Source organism: Notothenia coriiceps, unplaced genomic scaffold (assembly GCF_000735185.1).
Source record: "Notothenia coriiceps isolate Sejong01 unplaced genomic scaffold, NC01 NC01_scaffold00034559, whole genome shotgun sequence".
In the NCBI taxonomy this organism is placed as follows: Eukaryota; Metazoa; Chordata; class Actinopteri; order Perciformes; family Nototheniidae; genus Notothenia; species Notothenia coriiceps.
In genome coordinates this window covers 165,484-188,202 of record NW_011367260.1, presented here as the reverse complement: position 1 = coordinate 188,202, position 22,719 = coordinate 165,484, and the positions used below count along the sequence as shown (strand labels likewise).

The window sequence follows — 22,719 nt, the reverse complement described above, 5'->3', positions numbered from 1 at the left end:
GTTTAGCAAAAATAAATAAAAGTAAATACACAAATAATTGTACAATTTTTGGGGTGTACCACATATACATTTGCCCATCTGACACATAACTTGATGAGAGAGCTACATTTTTTGCATCATCTCTTTGTTTCATTATATCCTTTAATTCCTCGTCTAACCAGGGTGCTCCAAAGTTCCTTACTATCTGCTTTCTAAGTGGAGCATGTTTATCAATCACCTGCATAAATAACAAATTAAAGACATCAAGAGCATCATCCGGATCGACTTTCTCAAAAACATGTTTCCAACATATCTTTTGAACATCCTGTATAAATGACTCTTCACTAAAATATTTCATTGATCTCCTCACAATTACTTTTGGTCCAGCTTTTTGCACCTTTCTCTTTCTCACGATAATTATTAAATTATGATCAGAACACCCTACTGGAATTGATATTGCCTGAGAACATACATGACTAAAATTAGTAAATATATGATCAATACAAGTTGCACTTTTTGACCCATCTTTCTTTATGCATATCCTAGTAGGTTTAGTCACCATTTGTACAAAGTTACATGTATTAATTATTGTCTGCAGCTTGTTTTTAAGGGCACAGTGCAACATTTTCCAGTCAATATTTAAATCTCCGATAAAATAAATCTCTCTGTCAAGATCACAAACTTTGTCTTACATAATTTGTCTAAATAAATTAAGTTTGCATTTGGAGGTCTGTAACAACATCCTACCAACAAAGGTTTCAAGTGTGGTAAATTAATTTGCAACCAAAGTACTTCAATATCAGCAGACATCAAATCATATCTCACTTTAGCTGGTATTTGCTTTTGAATGTATACTGCCACCCCACAACCATATGCATTCCTGTCCTTTCTAAATATTCTATATCCATCAATATCCACAGCAGCGTCATTAAATGTGTCATCTAAGTGAGTTTCAGATATTGCTAACAAATGAATACCACATGATAATATTTCCTCTATCTCAGACACTTTATTTATTAGACTACATATATTTATATGAGCCAATTTAAACCCTTTACTTGGTAATTTATTCAACATTAAGATGGCAATTTAAATGTTATCTCTTTTTCACTTCCTATCAAAATGAGAGCTGAACTAAAACATACATGTAACACAATTTCAACCACACACACCATCACATACATAACCCAACATTTATCTGCACATAGATTGCAATAAATGTGCATACACACTCGCTCAATTAGACGAGCCTCCCAGTAGCTCCCAAACATTTTTTAAATAATAGTATGAAATAGATTCATGGTAATGTCTTACAACACTAGATCTAATCAATACATCAAAATTACATTTTAGGAGGAATGAACAACAATAGAGACAAGTTGAAATTTGTCTCTATTCAAAATCTAATAAACATAAATTCATACTCGCAGATGATGAAGTAAATAACTTCAAATAAATGAGTAGATAACTCATAGACCAGTGAATATTGGCCTACAAGAAAATAAAACAATTGTGGAAATCACCAAAACTGCAACAATTTCCATTTTCATAATACAATTAATTTCTTCTCCTATATGTATAATCATACCATCTATCAGGTCATGTCAATCAGTCATTTCCCACCTTCATTTCTGGTTTGAACTGAAACCGGGCTTATCACTGTTTTATAGAAATGCTCTGCTTCACTACAGTCCCGATAAAGTTTGGTTTGTCCATTGAAGGTTACGATGAGCGTTGCAGGGAACAATAGTCCATGCCTCCCCTCAGCCTTGCGCAGCTTCATCCTGACGTCATTGAATAGGGCTCTCTTCCTGGCAATATCCGGAGTAATATCAGGAAATATCTTCACTCGCATGTCACGGAAAATAATCTCTCCCTTGCTTCTTGCCAGCTTCAAGATAGCTTCCTTAGCTTGATATCTCTACATAGTGACAATCATAGGTCTGGGTCTCAAATCAGTCCCCTGCCCAATCCTGTATGCAATCTCGACTGCCGGTTCACATGAGGGCTCACTTCCGAACACCTCCTTTAAAAAGTTGTTCACAAAGCCAATGGGATCGCTCTTCTCAATGTCCCTTTTCAGTCCAATCACACGTAGATTAAACTTTCTGCTTTGAATCTCCATCCTCACTATTTTGTCTTTGAACTCTTTGTTTTCCTTCATTAGATCGCCATTTGTGGTTTCGAGTATAGCAACCCTACAATCCATGTCGGTTATCCCCTACTCCATATCACTGAGGTTCTGACAACATGAGTCAAGTTCTCCCTTTAAAGCATCAAGCTGCGGCTGGAATTTCTCGAAAGCAGTCCCTATCTCCTCTCTTATTCTGGAGCGTATTAGTACCGACTGCTCCGAGTGGTTCACCTGCGAGGCCCCGCTCTCCATGGCGTTCTCCTCTGCTGCTTGTGTGTCACTCACTCCCGAAAGACCGCTGCTCTCATTCAATGGCACTTTAGCCTTTTTGTTAGATTTCTTCGGTGGCATTACATTCCCCACATCATATTTCGCTATAAACTTTGAGTGATCAACTTGCTCATCTGATCATAACCTGATTTCTCAAAAAGTTTGCTACGGGAGATACACGTTCTCAGACTTCACACACAACTTCCGCGCACGCGCATTCTGTCAACGATAATCGTGCAGCTTTGCGACTGCCCTGTTGTCTAGAGGAAATAAGATGAGTCATTGATTGGACTGATACACAATGCAGTGTGACTCATTTTCTTAGAAACTGAGTGGACGCACACACAAGTTATAAACACTGGGAAAAAAGCAGGATCTGGCAGGCTTCTTCTTCACCACAGTGACTCAACGCTTTGTGCAAAGATATAAACAAGTTGTTAAGCTCCTGACCTGTCGCAGGATTCCTATCTGCTCGATTTCCTCCCTCAAGTGCTCCATCTTCCTCCTCATGGTGAAGCTGGGGTCTGTGGAGGCGTACTCCTGGCGGCTTCCTTTGGCGAATGCTGAAATAATAAATTGAATCTTTTGAGTTCCAGATAATTTACAGCGAAACAAAGAAGACGTTTTTATAGTGGATCAGCAACCTTTGAAGGGGTAAACAATTCTCGACTTCCATTGGACAAAAAGCCAAAGCCCTTTGAGTGAAGATATTCAAGCGGTAAATCTTGATGTTATCTGTGTTTAGACGCCACGGTAACCAAGTGTAGAACATTTCAATCACTGCAAACACGTCCTGTTACAATATGATTATTATCTTTTGTCCTCATAATACAACAACAAAGTACAGGCCAGTACATTTCCTAAACAGATTTTCTTCCCCTAAAATGTTTTGTTTTAATTTAATCCCCCACAAATCTTTTCACTTCAATGGTTCCCTTGTTTCTGGAAATGAAGCTTCTTACAACATATAATACGGTTGTTTTCCAAAAATCTTCTTTTTAATGTGTGACAATATTCAAAGAGTTGTTTTCTGCTCTTATTGTCAAACTAATTCACACTTTAATTTGACTTAATCAGACTTTCATACAACCGTCATCTCCCTGAATATTTGACATCTACTGTCTATCTGTGTTTAAAAAAAAAAATTAGATACAGGGTTCCATTTGATTATGTTTCTTGTTTAGTTAGAATGACATCTTCCTTACAGTCCCAAAGAGAAGAACAAACCTTCTGTACAAATGCAGTGACTTTTACTTTACTATATTATAGCTTTATCAAGGCAATATTTAGGAAGTAATAACGTACATTTTAAACATGACAAACATTTGCACGGCTCAAGCTTCTCCAAGGGAGGGTCGTTGACCTCTTTATCCTTAATTAAAATAACTGAATAAATTAGATGTTTGATTGTGGAGACAGAAGTAATTATATAAGGTGTACATGTGATCCTTTTGTACTAGTTGCAACCTTATATAAAATTTAAAAAAAGAATTGCACTTTAGCCAACTCAAAATAAAATGCTGATTTAATGCATACCTAGTAATGATAAATACAATGTTGCTACTTTGTACTTCTACTACACTAGAATCCAGAGGAGAATAGTGTACTTTTAATGCACTATGTTTGTTAAACACCTTTAGTTACTTTGCAGTTTTTTATAAGTGATGTGAAATATAAACACTTCACACTTAAATGAGACTTTAGTTAATCTTGCAGCATACAAAGTCATATCATTAGCTGCACTTCTACCAGCTTTGATAACACATCAATAATTACAATCAAAACATATAATATATATATGATTCTGGAATGGGGCAATCTGCATAATGAGTAGTTTAAAAGTGACCTATCATGCAAAATACACCTTTGTACGTCTTTTATACATGAATATGTGTCCCCGGTGTTCCAGGGAACTCACCAAGTGTCAGAAAACACAACCCTCTCTATTTTCCTCCATACCCAAATCTCTTAAAAAGGGGCTGCAACGGATCTGATACAGACTGATCCAGATTTCAACACTTCTATGACATCACAGAAGTGGCGCTACGGCTATTGGGCCAACTCCACCAATCAGGAGGAGACAGCCACGGACATTGCCGTTGGAAAGTGCTGGAGACGCTGCAGTACATATGCCAGGCCTGTAGATGGTGCTGTTCTCACAGAATCAGTCCATGAAAAGACAGTGTTAAATTGAGCAAAATGAGGAATGGCAAAAATGCATGATCGGTTTGGTATTTTGAAAAATAAAAAGTATAAATATGCCTTATATAGGTATGGTCATACACTATATTATTCAAATATAGCATGATAGGTCCACTTTAAGGATATTTTGATGCTAATACTTTTACTCAAGTGACATTTTGATTGCAACTTGTAACAGAGTATTCCTACACTTTGGTAGTTCTACTAAGTACCAGGTCTGAGTATTTCTTCCACCTCTGCATACTTTAATAAACATGCAGGACTTTTTAAATTGGAGCAAAGTATTTCTACAGTGTGCTACTTTAAATGAAATGTCCTCCACCACTGGGGACAGATAGCTATGATGACAAATGATTTCCATGAGTCTTTCCAAATAAAACAAAACGATGTCATTGACAGATGACAAGCATGCTGCGCCTTGTCCTTGACAGATCTCTGATAGAAAGCAGATCAACAGTTCCTCAGAATCCTTCCCCATTTCTAGAGAAAGGACGCTGGGACTTCACATAAACATAATCCCTCTTGGCTTCAGAAAGGATATATGAAGCACTGCCTCAGCTTTTATACAAGCCTTTGCAAGCTTAATATAGACTCATTAAGCATATCCCATTGTGTTGCAGGTAATCAATGTAAAACTCATGTTTCTACTTGTTGAAACAGCAAATGCACAGGGTAGACAATTATCCTTTTCTCTCATTTCTTTAATATGATTTACCATTTTTACTTGAGCATCTGGATTCATCAAGTTATAAGGGGTTACATCATTCTTAGTAGGATTTTATTTTTAGACCTCTATTCAGAAGAGGTAATCAAATGAGCATAGACTGTTGGCTGTTCATTTTCTAACAATCAAGCGGAGGTGATGTTGAAAAATGTCCACTGCACATATAAAAGAGGTTATCTCTATGGACCCATGTTCCATGCACATCCCTGCAGTGGAAAGGAAAAACACTGCGTCTAGAGTTAACTCGGTTATGCTACAAGCCATTGTGTTTTACCTGATCTTGGCTTCAGTCCAAACACTGTTAGAGTGGTGCTGAAATCTGCATTGCTCAAACCCTCCTGGAAACAAATGATTTATGTAAATCAGAAAAGGGTATTTTCTTAGAACTGAACATTGATGAAAAAACATTTCGCATGTTTTCTTCAAGGTGTTTCTCACACGTACCTCACACTCATCGTTGCCGTTGGAGTTTTTACGAGCCGTCTGACACTTGTACTGTCAGGAAAGAAAACACATCATTTTACGATTTTACTGACATACATGCAATTAGATGATTAAAAATAAGACAATCGTTTCTTAAATGTCATCTTAAATCAAAGTCAGTAAACCATAAAGCTAAAGAAACATTTGAAATGATCCCAAAACGTTCTGCATGGCTAGACACCGAGTTCTGTATGTAATAAATCATCAAGGAGTTTGAATGTTTCCTCAGGCAACTAAAGAGGGCTTGTTCTGCAGAAAAACATTTCAATTAGAAAGCTTAGAGACGTCTGTTCACTCTCACACCTTCAGATAGTCTTTTCTCAGGTACTTGTTCCTCCTGCGCTCCTCATTCTGATTGAGAACCGGCGGGACGTCGGGCCACTTTGGATCTGAATCTGAAGAATCGGTCTTCAGGCTGCCATCAAAGGAGCAGGAGGAAGACGGCTGCAAAATGAGGCGGATTAAATTAAAATCATTTTCTCTGCATCCTCCAGAGAGAACACATCACATGAGAAATGGGAGACGTAATAAACTAAGTCACAGAACTTGTTTTTTGTTTGATATGTTTGCTTTAAAGTAAGACGAGTGTGTACCTGTCCACTCAGCACTGAGGCTCCACTGCTCCCTTCATCCAGAGAGGCACTGGAATAAAGACACGTGGAGCATAGGATGACTCTATCTGTGTTTTACATTAGAATTACATTAAAAGGCAATATGAGCCTAAATAAATCCTTCTGGTTACTCTGTCTGAAATTTCGATTTACAAGTGCTTGTTCGCTACCTGACATCATGTGTGATTAGATTTATAAGGTTTATTAGAGACATTTCCTTTTCTTATTTCATGGACGTTAGCACTCACGCTATGAGTGCCTTGAAAAGCGATACCTTGGTGTTTTTATTCAAATAACCTGCTTACAACATAACTTAAAGGTGACCTATCATGCAAAATGCACTTTGTACGTCTTTTATACATGAATATGTGTCCCCGGTGTTCCAAGGAACTCACCAAGTGTCAGAAAACACAACCCTCTCTATTTTCCTCCATACCCAAATCTCTAAAAAAGGGGCTGCAAGGGATCTGATACAGACGGATCCAGATTTGAACACTTCTATGACGTCACAGAAGTGGCGCTACGGCTATTGGGCCAACTCCACCAATCAGGAGGAGACAGCCACGGACATTGCCGTTCGAAAGCGCTGGAGACGGTGTAGTACATATGCCAGGCCTGTAGATGGTGCTGTTCTCACTGAATCAGCCCATGCAAAGACAGTGTTAAATTGAGCGAAATGAGGAATGGCTAAAATGCATGATCTGTTTGGTATTTTGAAAAATAAAAAGTATAAATATGCCTTATATAGGTATGGTTCTACACTATATTATTCAAATATAGCATGATAGGTCCACTTTAATGGATGTTGTATGATTATTAAGCATGATGTCCTTTATAGTCTTAGTAGCCCATTTGGTAGTTGCTAGTTTGGTATTTGGCCATAACATTAATGTAATGCAGCTTAATTTCATAACATGTACAGTAACTTTAATCTGTATATTAATATTGTATATTAAATAGACACTCTACAGGTAGGCCTATACATCTTTTACTGGTGATACGTATATATACACTGCTTTGTTTATTTTATACTTTTGATCTATATATTTACTTATACTATGTTTATTTTGTATTTTATTTAATGTTGTATTCATGTGCAATGCCTTGTCTACATGCTGCTGTGACAAAATAATGTTCCAGTCTGGAATCAATAAAAGTTGATCTAATCCTAATCTAATCTCTAACAGCCGAGAGAAAACATTATACCAATTAAAACAAAATGATTACTAGGTTTCTGTTAATTGTTACAACTGTAAAAACCTGTGGTACAGTAGGGTACTTACCTCCGATGCTGGGGGGGGGGCCGCGGCTTGTTACCCGAGCTTCCAGAGTGACTCAGAAATCTGCCGACACAAACAAAAGTGTGTGTTGGTTAGGGCTGAACGATATACCGTGTCATGGCGATAACCGCGATATGCGTATGCGCGATATTTACATCGCAGGGATGTGCGATTTTTTTATTTTTTTTTTAGGGCGTTCGACATTAAGTAGGTAAATTAACTCAAACACGTCCTGTTACAATTATTTTGCTGCTTGCTACAAAAGGAAAACTTGCTCTCATGTCAGGGGTACTTGAGTGGAGTGACATGCAGGCTCTGAGTCTGCATGCACAGCAAACAACTATTTCAGATGCCTTTGCCGGTTTTACACCATATGAGAAAGGTTCAAAACGGCATAAAGGAGCTAGTGTATAGCTGTTCTTAATTTTATTTTTATAATGTTGTTTAAAAGATGTCCACTACTTTGCTGCTATTTGCACAAAAAAGGTTTTAATTGTGGAATAAAAAGTTAAATTACCTATTTAGTCACGTATGTTAATTCCCTAATGTGATAATGAAGCTTCCTATAGTTTAATGTAATACGTTTAATCTCTTGGATCCCTTCTAGACACCACTCTTCTTCATTCACAGATGAACCCCCTTATTTGAGGGTAAGCAACCTGCATTATCATGACATGTTAGATCATGACTTAAGGTATGATGAGTGAACTAGTTAAGATCTAGACGTCCGTGACTAAAATCCTTCATCAGGTTAAATATAGTTAAAAAAAACGCAATATATATGGCAGGGGAAAAAAATATCGCAATGTCAGTTTTTTTCAATATCGTGCAGCCCTAGTGTTGGTACAAAGTTGCACTTCAACAAGCCCTGTGACTACAGCTCTGACTCATGTTACTTAACAACCTGTACACAAAACAAAAATAAACAATTCATTTGGGTGTGGAATTCAATAGAAATTTGGCCTCTTCAGCATCAAAGGGCGATCACAGAAAAAAGTCCACTTCTCTTCCCACTCACTCATGCACATGGTTGAATACCCACTGTAACATAAAACAACCTGTAGATTACGATAAAGGAAGTTTCTCCACCCACCTGTGAGCCCGGCCGGTCACCCTCCGTCGGTGAATAAGACTCTCCGCTCGGCAAATCAAGGATCGTCGTCTAGAACAGAATAGATGTCGAGTTGAGGAAGAACGCAGCGAACACGAGAGGATCAGGATGGGGCAGAGAGTCAGTGAGAGACATGCTAATAAGGATTTCAATGGCACACGTGAAATGGAGATGTATTTGGGGATGTAAGACAAAACATCAGCATTGATATTGAGAAACAGAGAATGAAAACGCACAGTGATGAGAGCAAATTTACTCAAATGTGAACAGATCTATGGAGGCGTGTGGTGCAGTGGTTTGTGCGTTGGTGTTCGGATCAGGGGGTCACAGGTTCAAACCCCACTGCAGTCAGCATGTCATTGTGCCCCTTGGCAAGACACTTCACCCCAAATTGCTCCTGTGGGGATTGCCCACAGTATTGAGTATGTAAGTCGCTTTGGATAAAAGTGTCTAACAACTGACATGTAATGCAATTTAAGGAGAATGTAAAAGCAAAAATATTTTTATTTTAGATGATAAAGTAAGTATGGGATGTCTTCTGTTGCTCTACTTAAAGAAAAGTGAGACCCACACACCTGTTCTGCTGCTCCTGCTGAAGAAGCTGAACGGCAATCTTCCTCAGATCCAGCACTTCCTTCAGCTCGTCATCCTCCTCCTCAACTAGCTGCTCCTTATCGGAACTGGGAAAAAGATCAGGATGAAAGTTATTAACACCGGAAAAACTCTGGATATTGACTCACAGGTTTAAACATTTGGAAAACTCATTGTCTTGCCCAAATTCATAAAAAGGTCTGTCAAAACACGAAAGCCTTCTTTTACATTACATTACATGTTACTTGTTAGACGCTTTTATCCAAAGCGACTTACATACTCAACACTTTGGACAATCCCCACAGGAGCAATTTGAAGTGAAGTGTGTCAGGAACACAGCGACATGCTGACTGCAGTGGGGTTCGAACCTGTGACCCCTGATCCCAACACCAAGGCTCTATCAACCGCGCCACATGCCTCTCACTTCTTTGATACACAAACTAAATGATGTTTACATTTTTTAGACCACTTAAGGATGAAGTTGTTGATGTCATGTAGTGTTAGTCACTTCAGCCAATGATTGTCAAAAATGTGCTGAAGTTTTAGACAGCCAACCAACGTGGGCCAGAATACCAATATAGCTTTAAATATATATTTTAATTTTATCGTGGCACCCAACTCCTTTTTTATAAATGATCAGAACTTAATTTGAACAGTTCTAAGACCAATACGTATAGGTGATAGCTGACCCTTTACTCTTAGTTCACAAAGGGAATCTGCTGGGTTCACTTTTGTTTAAAGGTGACCTATGATGCAAAATGCACGTTTGTACGTCTTTTTTACATGAATATGTGTCCCCGGTGTTCCAGGGAACTCACCAAGTGTCAGAAAACACAACCCTCTCTATTTTCCTCCATACCCAAATCTCTTAAAAAGGGCTGCAATGGATATGATACAGACTGATCCAGATTTGAACACTTCTATGACGTCACAGAAGTGGCGCTACGGCTATTGGGCCAACTCCACCAATCAGGAGGAGACAGCCACGGACATTGCCGTTCGAAAGCGCTGGAGACGCTGTAGTACATATACCAGGCCTGTAGATGGTGCTGTTCTCACAGAATCAGCGCATGAAAAGACAGTGTTAAATTGAGCTAAATGAGGAATGGCTAAAATGCATGATCTGTTTGGTATTTTGAAAAATAAAAAGTATAAATATGCCTTATATAGGTATGGTCCTACACTATATTATTCAAATATAGCATGATAGGTCCACTTTAATGTTTNCATGAGCATTGGCTATTCTTCCTGGGGTCCTCATACACTCAAAACATACATACAACAAAATTAAAACAAAACAAAACAAAATTAAAACAAAACAAAACACTGTTTTGTTTTGTTTTAATTTTGTTTTGTTTTGTTTTAATTTTGTTGTATGTATGTTTTGAGTGTATGAGGACCCCAGGAAGAATAGCCAATGCTCATGCTAGTGCTAATGGGGATCCTAATAAAGACATAAAGACATAAAGAATAAATGTGAATGGGGGTTTATTCACTGTGAGCACATTCTTAAAGGCCTGTTAATGAGTAACACCCTCTTCGTTGATGGTATCATCTTTTTCCCCTGGATTTAATAACTGTAAGGCCCAATTCCAAACCGATCCTTATCCACTCCAACTCCATCACAGGTCTAACTCCTTTTGTTGTCAAACTCACAGCTAAACGAGGCTCCTTCTTTCAGGCGGAGGGTGAAAATACAGAACTCCACTCTCTCTGACAGAAATAGGAACTTTTGTACGTTTTCGTAACAACAATTTCAAATCAGCAGCACTTGGACAATAAAACTCCAAAAAACGTTTAAATCTGCTGTTTATGATCTGCTTGGTTTTTGCAACAGTCCCTCTAAATAACCAAACTACAATCAAACGAACATACCGTTTTCTAGACTAGACACTGCTATATTATCCTTAGTAAACAAATAAAAAACAATGTAACCTTCAAGTTAACATCTGTATGACAATATTAAATCTCTCTTAATTTGCGCAGTTTATTTAATGTTTGCAAGGAACTATTTGTTAACTCAATGTTCCATGCATCTTCTCCCGCTTATCCGTGGTCGGGTCGAGGAGGTAGCAGTTCCAGCAGAGAGCCCCAAACGTTCCTTTCCCTGGCCACATCAACCAGCTCTGACTGGGGGATCCCAAGGCGATCCCAGGCCAGCGAAGAGATATAATCCCTCCACCTCGTCCTAGGTCTGCCCCTCGGTCTCCTCCCAGCTGGACGTGCCTGGAACCCTAGGGAGGCGCCCAGGTGGCATCCTAACTAGGTGCCCGAACCACCTCAACGGGCTCCTTTCGACGCGAAGGAGGAGCGGTTCAACTCCGAGTCCCTCCCGGATGACTGAACTTCTCACCTTATCCCTAAGGGAGACACCAGCCACCCTGCGGAGAAAACCCATCTCGGCCGCTTGTATCCGCGATCTCGTTCTTTCGGTCATGACCCATCCTTCATGACCATAGGTGAGGGTAGGAACGAAAATGGCCCGGTAGACAGAGAGCTTTGCCTTCTGGCTCAGCTCCCTTTGCGTCACAACGGTGCGGTAAAGCGATTGCAGTACCGCTCCCGCTGCTCCGATTCTCCGGCCCATCTCACGCTCCATTGTTCCCTCACTCGAGAACAAGACCCAGAGATACTTGAACTCCTTCACTTGGGGTAAGGACTCATTCCCTGCTTGGAGCGGACAGTCTATCGGTTTCCTGCTCACATCCTAACTCAATGTTAAATAACAGTCTACTGATCATGGACAAACAAACTCTGATAAGGAGTAGCTCAGGTTCCCTTAGGGCATGTTTTTCTGCTTATTTTCATAGTGTCAGCTGCATGTCCCACGGGCGGGTTACACGTTGAATGCTGTTCCTGAGAACCTCAGCCTTCTACAGTACTTTCCTGTAATCACAGAGTTTAAGATTTCATTTTCCAAGGAAGAAATGCAGGATGGATACCAAACAATGCAGGACTCACAGTTCATTATGCCAAGTGTGAAGTTTGCACGAGTCTCATGTCACGTCCTTTTCTTCTGCAGAATACTATTGACTATCAGTTAATAATACCCTGGTCCATTACATTGAATTGGGCCTAAATTCAGATTGAATCGATAGTAGTAGAAGTGAAATACCAGGTATGTCCAGAGCATAACAAGAAAAGTGAAGGCAAACTGACATCCTAAACTCAATTGCACCAAGAGAAAAAACAGAGGTGAGAGCAGCAGCAAGTCAGAGACTGTCAGACACACCTAAGTATGTGAGAAGACTGTAGCCTGGGCATGAAACCAAAGCTTGAGGATAAGATCAAGGTAACCCGAATAGTGGGGAGTAACACAAACAGAGATGTGATATATATCAGATAATGCTTTCAGGCGCTTTGTTAGGCAGAGAGCTCGAGTATGCCATGTATAAGATAACCAAGATTGGGAGGGTTGCTTTTAAAAATGCAATCCTTGTCAATTACTAGTTGCATGTAAAAAAAAAAAAAGTAATCTAATCTGAGTACCAAAATATGAGAGTAATTTAACCGGATTACTTTCCGTTACTTTTGTGTTGCCTTCAAATCAAATCAAATCAAGTTTTATTTATATAGCACATTTAAAAAAAAATGTTGGTCGAGCCAAAGTGCTGTACATATAATTTGTTATCAAATGCAATGCAAATAAAGACAAAAGGAAAGAAATATCAACAAGATGTTTTTTTACTAACACAACAGAACAATGTGACCTTAGAAGAAGAAAAAAACAAGATATTTAGTATCAAAAAAAGTGTCCTCTGTTCAGAGATTTTATTTATAGGAAAACCTGTCTTTCAGTAAGCATATTCGGGAAGTAGCCTATACACCAACAATGAAACACATGAGCACATACTACAGTTTAAAAAAGCTGCTTCTGAGCTGACATAAAATGCTCTGTTTAATATACAGTTAAATTCACATACACTATTTTAGGAACACATGGGTTCACCTACTGATAACCCTAATTACAAAAAGAACAAATGAACCTAAGAAAGTGAAAACCATAAAGCAAGCTCAAACAGTAGGCGTTTAGATTGACACTTAAAGTATTAGCCTACCGAGCAGAATAACTTACAGATAAAAGGAGACATAAATCAGACTATTTTTGAGTTTTTAGTAACATTGTAATTCTGCTAGTAATCCCCAGTAATTTTCCCTTTATTTAAAAAAATCTCAAGGTCTTCTTGTCCATGTTGGCTGACAAGCCTTGACCCTTGACATCGACCACAAAGTAAAGTCTTGACTCTTACATGGATGAACTTTCTATCTCAATAAAATCATTGTTGTTGCTGGTGAGAGATTACACAGCTTTCTATTCCCAGGGAAAAGGTCAGAAGGGGAACTGCTTTCAGAAAAGATGCAGCAGTCACAGACCAGATTTCACATTTGTGAAGTGCAGAACAACTCTTTGTCCGTCAAAATTCCTTCAAAAATCATTTACAACAAATTCTTCAACTGCTTTGAAATCATTGTGATAATCAGTAATATATTCATCACTATTGTCGATACAAAATGAGGCTAAACAGCATCATGTGTTCCCTGCTCCCCACTGACTCCATCATGGTGTCAAACACTCATTGGACTCTGCCAACTATCTGCCGGACCTGTTCTACCCTCATGCACAAACACAAAGAGGCTTTCTGCATGTTAACGGTTCCAAATATGTATTATTTCAACGCCTTCTGTGATGTGTGAAACCCTGTGGTATTTGTCTTCTTGTACTTTGTGAAACTCAATCACCAAGAACCATTCGGGCACAAAAGGCGTTGAGACACAGCTGTTTATCAAAGGGCAGCAGCAAGGTCAGGGTAAAAGAAAATACTGTAACACACAGCTTTATCTGGCACCATGCATTATGATGGCATTCTCATTTAGATGTTCAAAACATGGAAGGATGAAAGGGAAATATATATATATATATAATTGCATTACAGAAAATAAAGAACTTTATCACAATATTCTAATTTTCTGAGACAGTCCTGTATATATATATATATAGGGGTTGGACACAAGCAGAGGGACAGAGACTATAGTTATGGTGAAGAGAAAGAGAGAAATAGAGGGGGACTTTTGTCAATCTTCAGTAAAAGTTCAAACAATGAAAACACTGTAGTGGTAGAAGGTTACTTTATAAGAACTCTTATTTATCAACATAACACTAGAAAATGATTATTACTTTATGTAAGACATGCAACAAAGTCCAGACTTAAAGCTGGGACGTTGCAGTTAGAGGCCATGTGCTGGGACCACTCATCTACTACCAAGTTAACATAAACACATATTCTCAAAGTATTTGCAGTGATGAATATATTTGTCAACTTGCCTAAAGATGACTAACTCAGATAGTGCAGTGGAGGTCAGGACACTCTCTAAGCACATCAGCTGGTCCTTTTATAAAGCTAGTAATTAAAGAACAGAGAGGTGTCTGAAAACATGTGAGTGAACATCTGTATATAAATACTGATGTGATGAGGTCATTGTGGATCTGTTTGCAGAACATTGAGACCAGACTGAAGGTGTTGCTCCCAGAGGATGTTGGAGCCGCTCTGATGGACGGGGTGGTCCTCTGCCATCTATCCAATCACATCTGTCCTCGGTCAGTTGCCAGCATCCATGTGCCGTCTCCCGCTGTGGTAAGCACACTGAAAGCACAAACAAGCTCTCTCACTTGACATAATTAAAGGGGCCTTATTATGCTTCTTGAGGTTTTCTCTTTCCTGGAGAGTGTTATATATTTTCAAAGGCTAAAATCCCCCCCCCCCCTGTGCCTGAAACACCTCCATTGGAATCCTTTGTTGACTTCAATAACATGGCATCGCTATATAAGACTCGCGCTTCGATTGGCTGGCAATCCAACACTGTACGTGATTGAGGGGCTGGACATGTCTTAGGCTGGAGCCACACAAAAACGGTAACGCAAACAAACCAAAATCGTTATCAAAAAAGTCTTCCGTCCACACGCAATAGGCACAAGAAACGTGTCCTTCCACACGAGACCGCTCGACCCACTGGAGACGCGTATATATGCCCGGCATATGCCGGGCCTGTAAGTGGCGGAAGTAGTACTGTACTTCCGCCACAAAATACACCAAAAGCAGGGTGCACTGTCCTGCGAGATACCGGGACCTGTATCGAAACACTCGGAAAACTGTTGTTGATGTTGTTGGCGAAACACATCAGCAATGACGTGCGTGACACGGGGGTGAGCAGAAGAGGTGGGGAGAGGCGGGGCTATTGCGTCATCGTTATCAAAAAAATGATCGTATACTATAGAGCGTAGACACGGAGCCGTTTGGCCCCCCAAAGCGCTTCGACCGCAGATTTACCCACCTTGGGACCCGTTATCGTTATCTGCGTTTCCCTGTCGAACCGTCTATATCAGTGGTTCCCAACCTGGGGGGCAAAGATCGCAGGGGGGGGGGGCGCCAGGCCTCAGATGATTATTTTACTTATAATTGTAAAGCAATACATGATTGTCACTAAAAGCCTTGTCTCTACATTACAATAAAACATAACAAATAATTGATTAATTCATTTGAATTAAAATTCAAGTTAGTAGCTATTAAAGGCATAAAAAGAAAGACATGTATAATTCTTTCTTTAATAGAAATGTTTCTTCTGCCCGTAAAGTGTCCAAACCGGGCTTTTCTGGATAAGCGCATTTTTAAAACATAGTCATTGTCCACGCCGGTTTCAGTTGGGTTATTTGTCACAGTTGCTCCGATCAGATTAGTCTCCTCCATTTTGTAGATTATTTACGACTTTTGAATCCACATAAACACATCGGCAAAATCCGGCTTACTTTGAGCATGTGTTTTAAACAGTTTAATCCCTTTGTGAATTGTTTCCACTTGCGCCGTCCTTTAATTTCTTCATACAGTGGGAATTCAAATGAATGAATCCTGAGTCCAATAACCATCAAAGTCACATAGTGCTCCTTAATTATGCTTTCATCCTCCTTTAACAAAATACTTCACAGTCATCCAGTTTGTGACAGTGGTTGTAGCATTTTTGAGACTTCTAAACTTTAATTAACGGGCGCGCAACTTCCAACCGGAGTCATTTGGGGGGGCTCTTGGGAAAAAAGTTGGGAACCGCTGGTCTATATGATAGAGAACTGTAGCGGATACGACCGTTACCGTTCTCGTGTGGCTCCAGCTTTAGTAGTTGAACTATCACAACAGAGCCAGCCAGCTAACCAATCAGAGCAGACTGGGCTCTGGTTTCAGACAGAGGGTGAAAAGAGGCAGATGAGAAAAATAAAGACCTTTCTGAACATTAAAGCATGGAAACATGACACAGTAGAGGCACAAAATACAAATATTTCATTTCATTTTTATTTGTTCCGTTCATGGTATGCACAACTTAATGTTTAACAATTACTTACAAAACATGTCTCTATAAACACACCATACCCAAACAGGAGCGGGGAGAAGAAAGTCATCTTATATTACCTGCCCCTTTCTCAAAAAAAAGTAGACAAATAGACGGTCTGTCCTTCATATTTTGTTATTCTCAGCCAATCATTACAGTATTATAGGAAAATAAGAGAAACAGAAAAGTGCTACATCCTCATCTGACTCCTACCGGAGTAGAATTCAGATGAGGATGTTGCACTTTTCCTTGTACATGTGATGTTTTTTTTTTCTTTCCGTTAAAGTTGGGGTAGGTAAGTTTGAGAAACCGGCTCGAGATACACTTTTTGTTATATTCCATGGAATGCTCTTAACATCCCGATAGCAATGAATATCTTACGTGCTTTGACAAAAAATTTATAAAAAAATGTCATATGTGGAAGCCGTAGTTCTGTAAAAAGCACGACCTAATAGGGTCCCTTTAAGAGTTGGGAGTAATTATAAGCATTGTTGTTGACTTATAAATCCCCACAGCTTTATGAAAAGTGTTGTGTGTCCTGATTATATTTTCTAACATGATTGATATTCCGGCCTCCAGCCAAAGCTTAGCATGGCTAAATGCCGTAGGAATGTGGAGAACTTCTTGGATGCCTGTAAGAAGCTGGGTGTCACACAGGTAATATATTAAGTATTTCATTACTACTTACTTAAAGAAATTGTGTATTTTGTTTGTTGTGAGGGAATTGATCCTTTACAAAGTTATTATACAGAATAGAATCCTCTTTATTTACATTTTATTTAAATACTGCGACTTTTGCAAGGTTGCTTTTACAAATACATTTAAGCAGTAAAAAAACGGTTATTTCAGCATAAAAAAGGCAATAGTTTAATTAAATGCACTCATTTACAAGTTTACAGAGGTACACATTTCCAGGGGTGAATGTTCTAAATATAATATGCAAATATCAGTTTTATAGAGAATTAGGCAATGTACTGTTACTAACAACTCTCACACATGATTTAGTCAGCCACAAAGATTCCAAGGTTTGCCATGGAAAACAAGCAACAGTTTAGATTAGAGGTTAATTTAATTAAATATTTCACAGTTGGAAAATCTCCCAACCTCAGCAAATTAAACTATAAATCATCTGCTAAGATAAAGTGTAACTGATGTGTCTCGACTCAGGACAAGCTGTGCCTTCCCCATCACATCCTGGAGGAGCGCGGCCTGGTGAAGGTTGGCATGACGATCCAGGCTCTGCTGGATCTGCCACCATTAAGACCCACCCCCCTGTCAGCTGTTTGACAAGAGCCCGAATGCTGCGTACAACCCGCAGCCCTCCATTCGACCCCCCACCACCACCAGGGAGCAAAGCGCCCCCCTGGGGGAGGACCCAGCAGGGGTCTGCTTCTGCCTGACTGAACCAGGAGACAGGAGGGGAACTTCCTCTGTCTTTTTATATGATGTCAGCTGCCACCCTACTTCCTGTCCATCAGATTTCCACTTGTATACTGTTCCTAGTTGCTGGGGGTCAATGTGTGTTCCTGCGCTGCTTGGACTCCCCGAGGAGAGACAGAAAAGATCCAATGTTTTGATGAAGACATGTATTTACCTCTCAACATGCTCCGTGCTTATTGAACCTGCAAGGGCCAGTACTGAGAACATTTCCATGCTGATGTGTGAGATATTGGCGGTGAGGAGATGACAGAGATGTGACTCACTCTTTCACTAAAGAGATCCAACCTTGAGTAATTTTGCTTTGCATAATCTCACTTCTGTATCTGCTCCGAAATCCTGACTATTGCTTTCTTGAGGGAGAGGCAAGGCGTGCCTCTAAAAAAGTATGTCCACCAAAAACATTTTCTTTCTGTAGGTCATTAGTCATTTGACTTTCTGGGTGTTTCCTGTTGAAAATGATTTTAACAAAAAATAAAAAGCTGCATGCTATGACATTTGACCACTGTGAGAACATGTGTTGGTTGTAGCCAAAAGCACAATGGTCCTGTTTTATAGCATTTTTTTTATTGTTCGTGCAAGGTTTCTGATAAATATTCTGTCATCCGACTTTTCTAAAGCTTTTATACTTTCTTTCCAGTCATTGCCAAATATCATTGCCAGTTTTGTGCCATAGTCGACATAAATCAATCCACGCAAACCTTCCACACATGGCACGCTTGTATCTTCCTGCCAGGCCGCCCTGCTGTTTGTGCTTTCTTTTACAACTCATTATTTCAGGGAAATTCTATTATTTACGTATTTATTCTTTTGTTTTATTTTTATATGTTGTCACTTTTTGCATCCTACCCCTTGGTACCAGTGTGATGCAGCTGCACATTTAGATCTCAAATATTTCGTTTTTTTGTGCTGAACTTGTTAACTTTGAGAAGGTTTCTCAACTTAGTCCAGACAGCAGCAGGTCACCTTTTTAAATTAGGTCTCCAAAATGCTGAACAATAATAGTGGAAATTAAAGTAAAGATTTATTAATCAATAAATATGAGTATCAGGAGTCAACTTCAACTTTCACTAGGACTTCATTATACTGTTCTGTCAATGATAACGGCCAAAATGTTTTTATTTAGGTGCTTTAATGGTTTATTTTACATATAGAGTGACTATTTGAGAATTGAAAGACTCTATAACGTGGACATTTATCAGTGACACGTTGATGTGACATGTTCAATGACCTCTGGCTTTGATTAAAGACTTGCTAGTTAAGCTACTGAAGCCCATGTTAACAACACAAGAAGCAGAGCATAGCTTTTATGTGTAGTGAAGAAAAAGCTAATCATGATGCAAAAAGTGCCATAAAGTACTATGAGGTTATTGTCTGTATTGCTGACACATATAGGACAACATTTTGAAAGTCCACAAATGCCATCAAATTCAACAGAATTGTGCCTTAAAGGAGGGGCGTTTTTCGGCTTGCTACACTCTAATTACACTATAAGTACCTGGATTACACCTTTCTCTCCCTGTATTTCTCTCTTCTCCTTTTTTCACAGGATGTTTTAGATGTTGTGCAACAGAAACAGATGTTCTACTTTTCAGTTCAATGTCAAATAACACAATAGTCTACTGTTCATAGACAAACAAACTCTGACAGGGAGTACCTGAGGTTATATTAGGGCTTGTTTTTCAGCTTATTTTCATAGTGTCAGCTGCGTGTCCCACGGGCGGGTTACACGTTGAATGTTGTTCTTGAGAACCTCAGCCTTCAACTGTGATGGCAGATTTTAAGATTTCATTTTCCAAGGAAGTAATGCAGGATGGATACCAAACAATCCAGGGCTCACAGTTCATTATGCCAAGTGTGAAGTTGGCACGAGTCTCATTTCACGTCCTTTTCTTCTGCAGACTACTATCAACAATCAGTTAATAATACCCTGGTCCATTACACTCCTTCAGGCTGCAGCAGTGTACAGTGAAGGTCGTCTTTAATGCTCACTTTATATTTATCATTACAATTTAAAAAACATGGACACATGTTCATAAAGTGTGCAACAGCGTGCTGCATCTTCATAAGCGTCTACATAACGTATAGCCCATATTTAGCACTTACAGTATAACGAAACACAAGCATAATCTGAAGTGTAAACTAAGAAAGTGTAGCTAACAGTGCTTCGTAGCATCACAGAAGCTGGTTGGTAATTTTTCAACAAGTAAGGACAACAAAGGTATTATTACTGAAGGTAGCATACTCACAAACTCTATGTCTTGACTTCCAGGTTTAGAGGCAATGAAGGACAGATGTGTCAAATATACTTTAGCCAACAATATTTGGCCATTTTTTACTGTAGGTTTGTATTGCTGTACTATATGTTACTATAAATATTCAAATGCTTTTTTTTTAAATGACTCAGTTTCTTTGCATTTTGGAGTTAGGTGAAAAGAAATGACTTTGGGATTGAGTTTGCATTTTCAAGATACTGGCACCGAATGAATCAAGGCACATAAGGGGCTCAAAGACAAACCACAGAGAGGTGAGTTTTATTGGTTTAATCATGTGTGGTAAAGTGGTGTAGGATTAATAAATATACATACATGTAAATTGCATGGAAAGGGAGAGCTGGGCAAATTACCTTGAAAGTCACACGCCTGTGAAAAAAACGTTTGTTTACTGCAGAAAACAAAAACAGCTTAATTCAACACTTTTTCCACAAGATGTGGCGACTTCACAACTTGGAAATAATAATGGGTTGCATTCAAACTTTGAGATTTCTTTTTTTTTTTATTGATGGCAATTCAATTCAAGGAGGACACTGGGGAAAGGGCTCCACATGACTCACCATCTGTATGGTTTTCCTTTGTTATATCCAGGGTATAATGCACTGCATGCCTGGGCCCGGTACATCTTCCTACATGTTTTCAAATGAATATGGTGCAAGTTTATTTGCTTCTCTTCTACAACAGTTTCCTTCAGGTCGTTGTTACCTTACAACCTGATGTATTTACCTGTCAGCCAAACAACTGTGACTTCTGTAACTCTGTTTTTAAATCTCCCAATGATGCCTTACTCTTTACCTGCTTACACTACCGCATGCTGATCTTTCATTGCTTTATCTAAGTGCCAAATCATGAAGGTATCATTTAATCGCAGCCTTCAGTGTTTGAGCAAAAGCATAACCATGGCACTGTCAACAATGTAGACAGATATCTAGTGATGCTCTAGTTGCAACGAGCAGTTGAGCTTAAGAAGGCTTCTGTTATGATTTTAAAACTGAAATCGAAATGGTATGTTTAGCAGTGATAACCAAGATTTTTCTTTCAAGGATATGTTTGCATTGTTTAATCTTAAAACTGTTTAACTTTAGGTTGTGTTTCTTTAAAAATAATCTGGACCGTGAACATTGTCCCTGATCTTTTAAACTGGAGATTCATCAAAAGGGGATTTCTTCAGGTCCAGTATGGACTTCAGGAATGATTTTAGTGATGAATATCTTCCTTTACAAACATATGGGCATGTGATTAAGTCCAAATTGACACCTATTTTATTTAAATGTTGACCCTATTTGGAGGAACGATGCAGATGTGAAAACTGTACTGATGAAATGTATTATGATTGCTATTTTAAACATGCCAGTTATCATCTGTCAACATTTCGAGCTTTACTTTAAGAACGGTTCTATCGATTGGGCAAGGCTTTTTTATGATGTATCGAAGCAAGTTAGAAAAGATGCTGTTTATTGGTTTTGGGAAAGCCAGTGATGGGTCATGCCCTTTTTTTTCATTACACTTCCTTTACAGCACCTGTAACAAAAACATAATAGACATTCAGAAATGTGATTTTCGATGTTATGTGTTAACCTCAAGCGGTGTTCTGCCTCGTTGCACTAGATCTGGACCTGTCATCCTTTTTTTGTATCAGACCTGCCCTCAGATTTATATAATTTAGGATTTAACAACTGTCATCTCATCCAAAGAAAAGAGTGAAACAGTGAGTCATGTCTAAATACTACACTGCCAAGAAAATTTGAGCGTTTGTATATAAGCGTTTTGTATTTATTTGTAATGACTCAAATGCATGCAAGAATAACAAATGGCTCAAGCTGAACTTCTGTACATATCATCTGTAAAAAATCCAGGGATTTCTTAAAAAAACATGGTCAATATAAAATAAAGTCAAATTCTGTGCAGCCCAGTCTTTCTTTACTTTACTTGCATTGACCTCAGGATCTGCCACATACAGTAACTTAAAGGGCCCTATTGTGCTCATTTTCAGGTTCATAGTTTCTTTGCTGTTTCAATGCTTTAATGTTCAAAAAGTGTTTGTTTTTTCTCATACTGCCTGTGATGCAGCTCCTCTTTTCGAACCTGGTTGTGAAACCACAACCCAGTCTGCTCTGATTGGTTAATTGGCCGGCTCTGTTGTGATTGGTCAACCGCTTAGAGATGTCCCGACCCTTAGCCTATTGCGTACAATGTGTGGAAGAAGTGTTACATAGTGATGTCGGTATGTTATTGAGGTTAACAAAGGAG

The 22,719-nt window shown here is 39.0% G+C and overlaps 2 protein-coding genes across 2 annotated transcripts; one reads left to right on the top strand and one right to left on the bottom strand.

Moving 5' to 3' along the window:
- Positions 1–2,200: 2,200 nt before the first annotated feature.
- LOC104962339 (leucine-rich repeat and calponin homology domain-containing protein 2-like) lies at positions 2,201–12,353 on the bottom strand. The gene is made up of 10 exons (XM_010790770.1): positions 12,328–12,353; positions 9,370–9,474; positions 8,777–8,845; positions 7,687–7,746; positions 6,386–6,434; positions 6,096–6,236; positions 5,754–5,804; positions 5,584–5,647; positions 2,834–2,946; positions 2,201–2,452 (listed from the first exon to the last, which is right to left on the bottom strand). Exons 1-10 carry the CDS (start codon positions 12,351–12,353, stop codon positions 2,201–2,203), a joined length of 930 nt encoding a protein of 309 aa, XP_010789072.1.
- Positions 12,354–14,714: 2,361 nt separating this feature from the next.
- LOC104962338 (leucine-rich repeat and calponin homology domain-containing protein 1-like) lies at positions 14,715–19,841 on the top strand. The gene is made up of 4 exons (XM_010790769.1): positions 14,715–14,741; positions 14,881–15,018; positions 17,339–17,416; positions 17,927–19,841. The coding sequence occupies exons 1-4, from the start codon at positions 14,715–14,717 to the stop codon at positions 18,044–18,046; spliced, it is 363 nt and encodes a 120-aa protein (XP_010789071.1). The 3' UTR covers positions 18,047–19,841.
- The last annotated feature ends 2,878 nt before the right edge of the window (positions 19,842–22,719 follow it).

Excerpts from the sequence above, each read along its gene's own strand:
- LOC104962339 (XM_010790770.1), bottom strand. The coding sequence starts at position 12,353 with ATGAACTGTGAGTCCTGCATTGTTTG. Across the intron at positions 7,747-8,776 it reads GTGACCGGCCGGGCTCACAG|ATTTCTGAGTCACTCTGGAA; the intron begins GTGGGTGGAGAA and ends TTGTGTCGGCAG. Across the intron at positions 6,237-6,385 it reads CCTCAGTGCTGAGTGGACAG|CCGTCTTCCTCCTGCTCCTT; the intron begins GTACACACTCGT and ends CTCATTTTGCAG.
- LOC104962338 (XM_010790769.1), top strand. The coding sequence starts at position 14,715 with ATGACTAACTCAGATAGTGCAGTGGAG. Across the intron at positions 15,019-17,338 it reads ATGTGCCGTCTCCCGCTGTG|CCAAAGCTTAGCATGGCTAA; the intron begins GTAAGCACACTG and ends TCCGGCCTCCAG. Across the intron at positions 17,417-17,926 it reads AGAAGCTGGGTGTCACACAG|GACAAGCTGTGCCTTCCCCA; the intron begins GTAATATATTAA and ends GTCTCGACTCAG.